The sequence below is a fragment of the Tenebrio molitor genome, chromosome 6, assembly GCF_963966145.1.
Source record: "Tenebrio molitor chromosome 6, icTenMoli1.1, whole genome shotgun sequence".
In the NCBI taxonomy this organism is placed as follows: Eukaryota; Metazoa; Arthropoda; class Insecta; order Coleoptera; family Tenebrionidae; genus Tenebrio; species Tenebrio molitor.
Window position 1 is genome coordinate 2,664,525 of NC_091051.1, and position 11,564 is coordinate 2,676,088.

Here is an 11,564-nt window from a genome sequence, read left to right on the forward strand (position 1 = left end):
TTATTTTTTATTCAATTTTTGAGAAGACTCCGACGCAGGAAAATTGATTTTGGAAGCAATAACCGCGTAAGAAGGTCAAAAAGGAAGGAAATAAACCAGAAAAAATCGTGTAATGGACAAGAAATAACTTGACTAAAATGAAAGAAAACGTGTAATTGCAAAATTTGACTACGGAGACTTAAAAATATGACAACCATTTTGGGGGTGACCTCAACTTATCAATGTCAGAATAAATTCTGAATAAATTATGAACAGTGTAACATGGGGAAATGGCCAGGTGGTGCAGGTGGTGCAGGTTTAAATTCCTGTCACGCCACCACTATTTGCCCAACTCGAAACGATAAATGTAAATTGAAAAAATTGTCTTATTAAACATACCAGATTAAGGCACAAATCAAATAACAATTTAATAGCTCAACAATCCATTTTGGATTGTTAACATTTTAATTAGAGATGATGCAATCGACGAATGAAATTGCACATTTACATCATCTTTGGGCACCGATTCTATTCGTTCTTTGGTACCACAATAACCAATTAAAAAAATTCATTTCGGGCAAACCACCCAATCTAAATAGAACATTTTTGGGAAAGATTTTTCACTCGATTTTGTATCTGGACGAGTATGAAAGATTTTAAAAAATCTGGGGAAATTATCGGTTTTCCCAATTTTTAGTTTTTTTGCTTGGAAAGTTCGTGGATCGGTGATGCCCTTAAGGTTGTTAGAAGAAGTGAAAAAGTTGCGCTGTAAGAAAGATCCAATTATTTTGTAGTGTTCGATCGACCGGCTTTTTTTCCGGTACCGATTGATTTAGTTTGGTGGTGCCGGCGAAAAACAGTGACGAATCGTCGTACCGCCTCCGAGAGGGATTTCCTCGTTTCCATGCAATAATTTTGGCAGTTTTCGGCGGTCGGTGCGTCCGATAGATCGGCGCGTTTTATTTATACCGCACCTGGGTCTTGTTTATAAGAGAGAGCGAGGCGGCGGTGAGGCACGCACGATCGAACGCGATTTATTTTTACGGCGAAAATGTTCGTCGGGAACTCACCTGAGGCGAGCCACAGCAGGGTGGTCCAAGCCGCGACCGAGCAGCGGGCCATGGCCTCTCTCGCGGCCCCGCGCAGAATTGTCAGCCCGAGGGGGCGCCCCCGGGAAGCCGGCCCATGGCGGCGCCGTTCACAACACTGGTCGGTGGCGATCACGAGCGGGGCGCTCCGCCGGCCCGGCGGCCAGCAATGCACATGGTCAGCACTGGGGACAGCAGGAAGAGGCGCGACGCGATCACCCACCGAAGCACCGTCAGAGACTGAGCCGACTGCCGCCGCTGCCGAAGGATGTGGTGGACGGGCCGGCCGCGCCGGCGCCCGCGTCGAGACGTCGCGATACTGCGGATAGGACACGGAGCGGCGACGGCTTCGACGTGTGTTTGTGTGCGACACACGCGGAGAAATGGTACCGGGGGGGCAGCACCGACGACGAGCGGTACCGTTCGGCTCGACGGACGCCACCTGGAACGCGGGGCCAATCAGGGGCGAGGCCGTGACTTACCCGACGCGAAATTTTCCGTTCGCCGGAAACATCACGCCACAACGATTTTCCCCAAATCCAACGCCGAAAAGGCAAACGGTTGCGCTATATCATCAAATATATTTTACAAAAACTTCCTTCGCTCTCATCGCTCAAGTCCGTACTCGACTCGAGACCTCGTGAAAATTGATGCGATGACGTCTTATCCGAACAAACAGATCTATTAACAAAATATTTGTTGACCAATTGGTTTTCTTCTGGGGCTTCCGACTGTCCTCCTGGTCGCATCTACAAAATTTATAAAAAATAACTCACGACGGAGAGTTTGTCGGGACTAAACCTGTTGTAACATACGTCAGAACCAATTTATAAAAGTCTAAATACAGGGTGTCCCAAAAATGGCATACTAACGGTGTACTACGGTGTAGAAGAGATTACCGTAAACGTCAGAAAAATGTTTAAAACATTCTGTTGGACTTATTTGCGGATTTGGTGGTCTTTGAACGAGTAACATATTCTAAAATTTTCTTGCTTTTTGTAATTTTTTGTACTCTCCATGTGCTCGTAAAGCTTGTCAGTTTCGAATTAAAAAAAATATATATGCAATATGATTATTTTCAAAATTTTTGTAAAATTCTGTAGCACCGTAAAGAGGAAATAGATTTTTCACGAAAATTTGAAAAAACTTTCTCCTGGATGCAACAAACTTTCAGCTTTTTCCAGAAATGTATAGTAAAAACGTTTTAGATGTGGATTGTCGAACTCAAGGTCGCTTAAAACTTATGATTGAACTGTAACTTTGTGAGAAATCTCTCATAAATTCCAAATAGAGTGAATTCCAAAAACTCATTCAAAGTTCCGTCAAGTTGTCGCACTGATTATTGACAATGCTGTTCCAGTACTTTTCAATGTACTTGGTTGACCACCCTGCAGCAATACAAACCCCGCCAAATTTTTATGACAGTGCCAATTACAATTTGTCAACAATTCGAAAAAAATGGAAAAACAAAAGAGAGTAGTGCTTAAGGCCAGAGAAAAGGAAGCAATTGATTGTTCTAGTGAGATTTTCTGGTCTTTCTATTTAATGTTTCATGTCTATTTTAAATTTAACAACCCAACAACACCCAAAATAAATTTTGTTCTGACTGAAATGCGACAGAAACATCCAAATCATACATAACCTCACAAAAAATTAAGCATGTTGCACTTTCAATCAAAAGTTGTGTTTCAACTTTCAGCCAGGTACATTGCGAATAATAATTTTCACAAATTGTGGCACTTGACACCACGGATGTTTGTGGAATCCTCTATACCTTTTAAGGGCGCCTAGTTACTTTTCCTGATAGTGCCAACTTAACGACAAGTCTCCAATTCACATCTATAACGTTCCGTCCATATTTGTGTAGAGTTTTAGTTATTTTTTAAGTTTTTGGTTTGTTTGTTTTTTTTTTTGCATATACAGGGTGATTCATGCAAACTTTAACCGGTGGTAGATTCCAATCCCTAGACACTCTTACAAAAATGTCTAGGTTCTAAAGTTAAAGTTGTTGAAGACTACTACCACCTTTTAAGAACTGCAGATAAATGAAACAAACGCTTTTACGTTGAAACAAACTGTCAGGCATTGTTGTCAAAATGAAACTAAAGCGAACTTTATATGTAATACCATTATTTTTTCTATAGCAACAATTGTTTGCTTCTATTATGACATTCGTGACATTTGTTATTCATTGGATGTAAAGTGGAATAATTTAGCGAAGAATGGCATTTACTAGTAGTGAAATTTTTTTATCAATTTTTGATGTATGACTCAAAATTTTAATGTCAAGAGCCTTTTGAGACCGGAATCTGCCACTGGTTAAAATATTTATGAAACTATATGAATCACCCTGTATATATGTATTTTGCGAATGCTAACAAACATATTTATATTTAATTCCTAAAGGTCTTTTCTGTTTGTATTTCTTTGTCTTGCTACGAGTAAGTACCTCACTGATCTCTCTGGTACACCATAGAAATCAGTGGTGTACTTCCACAAAAATTTTTGATTTGGATTTTTTTTCTTTTGGAAAACTTTTGTTAAATACGTTAGAGATTTTAAAAAATTGGGATTTCTAATTCAGGAATCATCTTGTACATACAATTCTTCATTTATTTTCAAGCTATGTACGAGTATTTTCTTCACTCTGCTCTAAGATAAAATTCAGAGAAAAAATTTCTCAACAAAATATAAGAAATTTTGTTTAAAAAGCGCACCAACTTTCAATTTTTCTAAAAATTATAAACAGTTTTCTTCTTTCTTCTTTAGTCATATTGTAAAGACACTACTCTTGCTAAGTCTAAAAAAACCCTCTCGTTTCAGCAGTTTTTTTTTTTGTAAAAATTCCAATTCAAGGATTTTTTTGGAGATGAATTTGTTGCATCTAAAAATTTGTCGCTTATTTTTTCTTATCAACTTCTAATCTAACACATTTTAATCAATTTAAAAAATATAACAGGTGTTCAATTGAAAAGTTCATCGAATTGACTATGACTTTATTTTTTAAGAGACAACAACATCGTAAATTAAGTTGGTTAGACAAAGATAGCGACAAAGATCAAAGGCAATTCGATGAACTTTTCAATTGAACACATGTTATTTTCATTGATATTCAAAAAATACTTTTTTCTCAATTGGAAAAAAAAACAAAGTTGTCTAAAAAGATATTATGTAGATACTTACGATTTTTTTTCTTTTACAAATGTCATTAGGATTCGACTTTCTCTTGCTAGCTTTACAAAAAAAAAACTCCTAACGAGCGTTTTAAACTCATCCCATAAAGACCCCAATTTACACACAAACTCGTTAAATAAACTACTGTTTTTTCAAAATCCAAAATATATTTTTTATACAACTGACATTAAAAGTAACGTTTTTAGTGGAAGCTAATTTGATTAAAAATTGCTCTTTATAACTTACCGTGTTAAAAGTATTTTTTACACTAGTAAAAAAAAAACTTTTAACACTAGTTATTTTTTATTTATTTATAAATGTTAAAGTGGCTCTATTTGCCGCTTTTTCAATATCTGCGGGAAATCTGTGGTCGATATCGTTAACGTCGTTTTCTTTGAATTCCATGTTTACGAATGCAATAATGTGGAATTGAAAGTGTTTTACAAAACGTTATGAAAACTTTTTTGACGTTTCTAATGAACAAATGTCAATACAAGACTAGCTACCTGATTTTTGCCGTAGAAATTAAAATAAACATCAAAAATACGACTGCGTTTTTTAATGCAATGCAAACCAGTTGTATAAAAAATAGATGTATGATGGACGTGTTAAAAGTGATTTTATTTTGTTCGTTTTGTTCGTTTTGTTCTTACTTTTAACACTTACATCATAAATAACTACATATTTTTTTCGACAAAACTCGACAGTACAAAAATCTTCTTTTAGTTTTCTTTTCATATTAATACTCTGCCTTGTAATTCCAAAACAGAATTTTAATTTTTGAAAAAATCAAATTTTTCTAGACCAACAAATTTCTTGCAGATCATTTTCTTCAACCAAACTTTTTTACCTTGCTTTTAAGTTGTTTTTGTCAATTTTTGAACCGATCTGTTCTTATTTTTATTTTGAATCTTGTTTTCTATTTTGTCTTACACACTTCCCCATCTTGTCTTCCTAATCGCACAAAAAAATATATCAAAGGAAAAAATGTGGTGCAAGACTTCGGGACTGAGAATCTTCTTGCAGATTCTTGCAAAATCAATGTAAAATTCTACAATTTTTGCTTCGAATGAAGCACTAATGACACTTGAAATTCACCATTTAACTCGCAGGTACAGTTCGGGACACGGAATTTCGGGCATCATTAACTTTCTCGTCACTTCAAAAAATTGCGATGTAAATCACTCTTTATTGTCAACGTGACATTCAAAAGTCAAATTTTGAAATTTATTTTCTGTCCACGTCAGTCGCATGTCAGTGATTGAGTATATTGACAGTGATGCCCGAAATTCCGTGTCTCGAACTGTACAAGAGAAAAACAATTTTTACAAAAATTCCAAAACACAACCTTTCTAACAATAATTTTTTGTCCACCACCGAATAACTATCCTGTAAATTTTTTTAGCAAAAGATGATCGACGAGGCACTCAAGATTTAATGCATTTTAAAGCCATAACTCGTTTTAACAGCGTCGAATGCCATATTTAATCGCCCATAAGATTACTCAACCATACATTTCGTCTTTGTTGAATCAAATAAAACCTCTCATTTTTACCATCATCGAGTCAACTACGTTGTAAATCCGATATGGAAGAGCTGAAAATTTATTTGTTTGTTCCCGACTTTTGTAACAGTAAAGTTCATCGAACGTTGCTCTCCGATTCGGTATCTTATCCAAACGGTAAAAACAATGTTACAGGATAGAAAAAAAAACTGACCGTAATAAGAAGAAATTCAAGAAATATAAATCAGTCAAAAATAAATAAAACGGAAGGGGTCCAGATTTTTTCTTCAATTTTCTCGTACGTACCGAGTGAATAATTAATAAGAGAGTCATGTCAGCGTTGGCAATAATATATTTAAGCACCATCGATTTTCTATCATCGTATCCACTCATCAAAATTAATATAAATTTGTAATAAACCAGCAATAACGACGAAAATTATGTTGGTTCATTATCGTAACAATAATTATTTCCAATGAAATTCCAATTTTCTGCTATAAATATGTATTCCACAAAAATGATACATCATGACGTTGGTGTTTAATGTCAGAATGATATTTTGCTATTGTTCAGAACGTGTCAGACAGTATTTTCATGTTGTTATGCGGCAGTCATTCCTCGCAACTATGTTGCCATTACAGGTTTCCCGTAAATGCATAACGATGTAAAACTCAATTAATTTTGTATAAATTCCCACTTTAGATAATTACCACATTAGAATCTAGAACTGATATTGCGACCGCTTTTTAGCCGACCTATTATGCAAAAATTCTTCAGAAAAAGTAGAACGAACAATTTTGGACAATTCAGAAGATTATTATTCCTCAGTCGATATTTTACGACCACCGTCTGCCAGTTCTATTTCACGAGACTTCTCGGAACTGCGATAGAGATAAAGAGTTTCTCCGAAGAGAAAAAATTGGTATTTTCTTGATAGAAATCGAACGTGAGGGGCTCTCGAAAGTTCCCGTTTGTAACTGAGGAATTAAAAAACAAGCCTAGACTTGCATAATGATTTTGCGGATCGCATTTCGCAACATCGGGGCCGAATCGATACCCCAGGTGACGACGATTCGGTACCGCGAGTCCCACTCCGTCGGTGGTAAATCACAATTATGGTAATAACGTGTTAGAATGGGGCCGGTTTATTGTCCGAGTGCTCGCCGCAATCCCAATTGATTCGAGTGGATGAGATACGATTGTCCCTCTGGAACATGGCACAATTCCAGATTAATATCGTGCCTGGAAGCCAATAAATCATCGCGGCTCGTTACAGTGGAGCACTGGGCCAGACACAGGACCGTCCTCGAAATGTAGTTGCACGGATCGATCCGACACTCGTCCGGAAGCGGTGAAGTGCGATCGGCATGGGCGGCCCCCTTTCAATAAAGTGCGATTCGTCAGGACCGTTCGCAATAAAGGAGGCGACAAGGTAAAAACGGCACATGTGCGGCACGTGTGCCTGGATTATTGGGAAGGCGGCTGACACCCCAAGTGAAAGGAGATATTTAAAGAGTAGGAAGTGCAATATGGCCCCCTCGCTTGACCATATGACGGGGGCCAAGTCGACCCACCTGTCAAACGCGACGTGCTCGTTCAACTATAAGACAACCCCAACGTGTTCCTTGTAATTGATAACGGCTCATTTTTGCCCCAACCACTCCGCTCGAGACATTTCCAACGTACTGAACCTTACCTACCAATATTGAACTGACCTGGGTGCTCCCAGATGGACTCCACCGAGTCTCGACCCTACACCTTCAGTTTCACCCCCACGAGCTAAAATGCAAAAAATACAGTTTTTCAACAACAATTCCGTCGATTTTCACCCTTAAATCGCATTTACGGCAAAAATGTAAAAGTGTCAGGAGTGACATTTGAGTGTCAATCTGTCATACCACTCGCGAAATTCTCACGACGCCACAATATTTTATTTGGTTCATTTTGGTAAATTAATTGTACTGGGGCGAAGTTTGTAAGGGGGAGGTGAACAATTTGCGGCAAAATTTAGCATTTGAAACGAAACCGCCGCCGGTGTCTGAAGTTACGTCTGACGCACGCTGCTGAAAATTGTGACGTAACCTCAACCACGGCGTGTGTTTATTTGTAATTTTTTTTGCGCTTGTAGCCGCCAAACTCGGGGAAACCGGTACAAAGCGTGCCCCCATTGTTTTGTAGGAGCATAGGAGACCGTTCCACTTGCGAAAATAGGTTTTTTCGCCGACCTCTCGACCGACCTAACCTCAACGTGTCAAAGTTTCTCTTCCAGTTTTCATGGGATTTATCGAAGATGAGCTGTTGGAAGTCAGGAAATTGTGCGAAAACGTCGTCCCGGGTAGCCGACTCGTCTCTTGCGTCAAGACAATGGTGCGGGCCGAAATAAAAAGGACAGAATTCAAGACGCTGATCGTGTGCATCCAGTTCACTGACACCTACCCCAACACCCCGCTGTTGGTCGAGCTGAAGTCGAAGACGCTGTCTGAGAAGTTGTTGCAGGGGTTGACGAACGTGTGCGAGCGCGAGGCCAAGAAATATCTGGGCAAGGCGCAAGTGCTCAATGTTATCAAATTCCTGAGGAATTTCGTCGACGAGAACCCGCTGTGTTGCTGTTACGACGAGATAAATTATTTGAAGAAGGCGCTGAGCGAGTGCGACGAGTTGAAGTTGAAGCAGAAGTCGTCGAGTATCGCCGTCAAGGTGCTCAACAAAAGTTATTATTTGAGCTGCAGGGTCGTGGTTCCAGATGACTACCCCAACAAGCCAGTCGAGTGAGTGGAGTCAAATGTGTGACTCGTCTAATCGGAGATTTGTAGCGTACAAGACGTCACGACGAATTTCTCGCCGGCGTTTAATCGCCACATGGTGGGACAGGCTAAGGAAATAGCGCGGAAATGTGTGGAGCCCCCCGTCAAGAAAAAACCGAACGACCCCCCGTTCAAACCGGCACCTTCGCTCCGAAAATCCGTCGACTTTTTGATCGACTGCGTCAAGCGCATCCCCTCCGAGAACTGCCAGTTCTGCAACAAACTCTGCTTCCCCCAAGACCCCCGAGTATTAATTAGCCCCCCACAGAAAGCTATCGCTCGCTAATAACCAATTTGTAGCAACTCGAAATAGACGAGCACTCCCCCAAACACATCGAGAGAGTCTACTGCGGACATTTGTTCCACCAAGACTGCTTCTTTAAATTCATGAAAGCGCCCCCTTTCGGCAACAAGAAGTGCAAGGCTTGTGGCATGCGGATCTTCCACTTCAAGTGGTCGCTCTCTGACAGGCTGGCCGAGGAGAGGTGGGCCCACGAGCAGGCCCGCGAGAGGGAGCTCCAAGAGGTCACCGATTTTTTAAACTAGACTAGTTAACTTTAAGATTTGTCCGATGTTAATCTTCATGAATAAAATGATTCACAACTGGCGCAACATTATTTACACCAACAATTGAAACTGCACCGGTGACTCATCGAACAAATATACATTTCTCCCGCAATCAAGGTCAAATCTACTTAAGTCTAGTAATGCACTTTCATTTGTTGGTTGCATACGCCACGTGTCCGTCGCGACCAATCCAATCACGACAGGAAGACTTCGGTCGCGTTGAGTGCAATCGGGTCAAGTCGACTGTCTGTACAGTCTGTCAGTCGAAGTGATCAGATTAAAGAAATTTTTATCGCATTAAAAACACAATTTTGTTTTTGCGCACACAAGAACGTTATCTCCGAACAGATAATCGGAACGGGTCGAGACTAGTTGTGCGAAGAATCTTGCGCAGGTTTCCACGAAACTGTGTAATTCCCCGAACGTGACCTCGAACTGGTGCGGGCGTGTTTGTGAGTGAAGTGCCTCAAACCGGACAAAAGGTAAAAAATTTGCAAATGTAAAAGAAACTGTAATTTGAACGAGAGGTAATCGTAATAAGTGGCGAGGCGATAACGTGCGCGACCGAATTATCTAATCAGAATGGTTATCAATTGGAATGGGAGACAAAGCAGAATTTTTACAATAAATGTTTATTTTCACCAGGCCCTGTTACACAGATCTTCTTCGCAGATGTAGCAGTGGCCTCCTAGCCTGTTCACCGTGTTGCAATTTTGTTCGAGGAGTTGCGTCCTGACGTTGCAGGTTTTCTGCTGGTAGACTCGCCCTAAAAGTGCGCTATTAATTTCGATTTTTGTCAAATTCGATTGGTAGTACCGGACAGCACCATGCTGCTTGATATGCAGATGTTGTCGTCGGAAAAGCTGGTGGGGCACTTCTCTCTCGTGAATCCCCTACAGTTGGGACTTTGACAGTTGTAGCATTCTGTCACTCCCCCTTCGGCTGGAATAAAAATTGTGACGTAGACTTACGGGGCGATTGGTGATTACGCACCTAGAGAGTAGACGCAATAGAGGACGAAAACGAAAGTTAGTGAAGTCTTCATGTTGCGATGCTGGTTGGAACTGGGTTCCAGATTGAAGAATTCTGTTTTTAAACACTTGTCTGTTGTTTGTTTGTGATTTTGCCATCTTCTCGGTAATCTCGGCACAACAGTTCGCGAAAGGGTTTAAGTTGTGGAAACGGGGATTTACTTAATAGGTCGAGTTTACACACGGTTGCAAAACATGTGATCCGGTTTTTCCGACTTTCTACTGTTGTCGAGTTCCGATTTCGCAAGACAAGAAAGTAAAATGGCGCCAGTGCCGCCAGTTATCACCACCCGGCTGCTGTTATCTATCCATCAATATTTGTATAATTTTTAATTGTTGTTGCAGGCAGTTAACCTTTGTTGTTATTCATTAACAAAATCTACCGGGTGATTTTAAATGATTGTGTCTTTTTTCTTAAGTTGGGAACATTTTTCATAAATTATTTTGGCAAACTTGATACCTTAATCAACACATTGGCGTACGTCATTTTGACATTTTATGTATTCATAAATTGTGTCAAATACGCGAGGACGCCTATGTTTATGTCAACTATCACATTAGAAAGCAGAATAACCAACAATAATATTAACCAACCTATGAAAAAAAGTCACATTCATTTAAAATCACCCGGTATATTAAATATTATGCATATCCAAGATGCCTATCTCAATGCATATCTATAGGTATGCCGTTCACGATTATTTTAAACACGCAGGAGGCCGCGATATTTTTTTGTTAGATTGGCGTCAGGTCCTGTCATATGACGTTTCGTATTTAAACATTCGCATTGTTGTCAATTCCGTCATTAATTTAGTTAATACGAATTTACCCAGAACTGCCCTACAAATATGTATGTTTCATTTCAATTACAATTTTACGATTATTGTTCCTAATGCGTTCAATTATTTAAAAAATGTAACAAATTGGGAGCAGTGTTCGGTTGAATTATAACCTAAAATAGGTAGCGTTTTTAAATTCATCAACTTTTTGCGGTGAATTTCAACATTGGTGGACTGTCAATCATAAGTTTTTTTTTGTGTTGAACACTTATGTTGTGCAAAAATGTGATGAATAGGGAAACGGATTTGGTGGAAAACTGATGACAGTGATGACTGTGCTGACTGGTGCTGACGTCATGACACCTGAAGTGTAAACATAACCTAAACATTTTTTAATTTTCGGCGATTATTATTATTATATGAATAAATATGTGCGACATTATTCTTCTTGGGACCATAATATTGGTAAAACGGATTGCAATGCCTTTGGAAAATTCATCAGATGATGATTTATTAACTTCCTCTGATGAAGAAATTATTTTAAACAGAAGAAAGACTCATGAAAAAATTAGAGGATACGTAAATAATGTTGCACTTTTCCAGTTTTTCCCTCGCTTTGCTTTGACATTGACAGTTTG

General features: G+C 39.3%; 3 protein-coding genes across 10 annotated transcripts in view; 1 reads left to right on the forward strand and 2 right to left on the reverse strand.

The window, feature by feature from the left end:
- LOC138133862 (protein kinase C-binding protein NELL1-like) overlaps positions 1-1,465 on the reverse strand; it is a 28,802-nt gene extending 27,337 nt beyond the window's left edge. For 2 of the 3 annotated variants that reach the window (XM_069051851.1, XM_069051849.1), the window contains exon 1: positions 1,050-1,465. In XM_069051851.1, coding sequence (XP_068907952.1) covers positions 1,050-1,101 — 52 coding nt within the window. In that variant the 5' untranslated portion in view covers positions 1,102-1,465. The remainder of the gene's footprint in view (positions 1-1,049) is intronic. The other variant, XM_069051852.1, reaches the window with a different exon arrangement.
- Positions 1-9,156, forward strand: part of LOC138133863 (uncharacterized) — a 77,441-nt gene extending 68,285 nt beyond the window's left edge. Inside the window, exons 1-4 of one of the 6 annotated variants that reach the window (XM_069051855.1) lie at positions 7,639-7,822; positions 7,874-8,513; positions 8,559-8,796; positions 8,850-9,156. In XM_069051855.1, coding sequence (XP_068907956.1) covers positions 8,020-8,513; positions 8,559-8,796; positions 8,850-9,095 — 978 coding nt within the window. In that variant the 5' untranslated portion in view covers positions 7,639-7,822; positions 7,874-8,019 and the 3' untranslated portion in view covers positions 9,096-9,156. The other 5 variants (XM_069051856.1, XM_069051858.1, XM_069051857.1 and 2 more) reach the window with 5 other exon arrangements.
- A 576-nt stretch (positions 9,157-9,732) lies between these two features.
- LOC138133867 (uncharacterized) lies at positions 9,733-10,271 on the reverse strand. Its single transcript, XM_069051867.1, has 3 exons — positions 10,110-10,271; positions 9,933-10,058; positions 9,733-9,882 (listed from the first exon to the last, which is right to left on the reverse strand). The coding sequence occupies exons 1-3, from the start codon at positions 10,159-10,161 to the stop codon at positions 9,755-9,757; spliced, it is 306 nt and encodes a 101-aa protein (XP_068907968.1). The 5' UTR covers positions 10,162-10,271; the 3' UTR covers positions 9,733-9,754.
- Between the last annotated feature and the right edge of the window lie 1,293 nt (positions 10,272-11,564).

Coding starts and splice junctions, on each gene's coding strand:
- LOC138133867 (XM_069051867.1), bottom strand. CDS start 10,161: ATGAAGACTTCACTAACTTTCGTTTTCGTCCTCTATTGCGTCTACTCT. Junction 10,059..10,109: donor CTATTGCGTCTACTCTCTAG/GTGCGTAATCAC, acceptor TTTTTATTCCAG/CCGAAGGGGGAGTGACAGAA. Junction 9,883..9,932: donor AAGCAGCATGGTGCTGTCCG/GTACTACCAATC, acceptor GCGCACTTTTAG/GGCGAGTCTACCAGCAGAAA.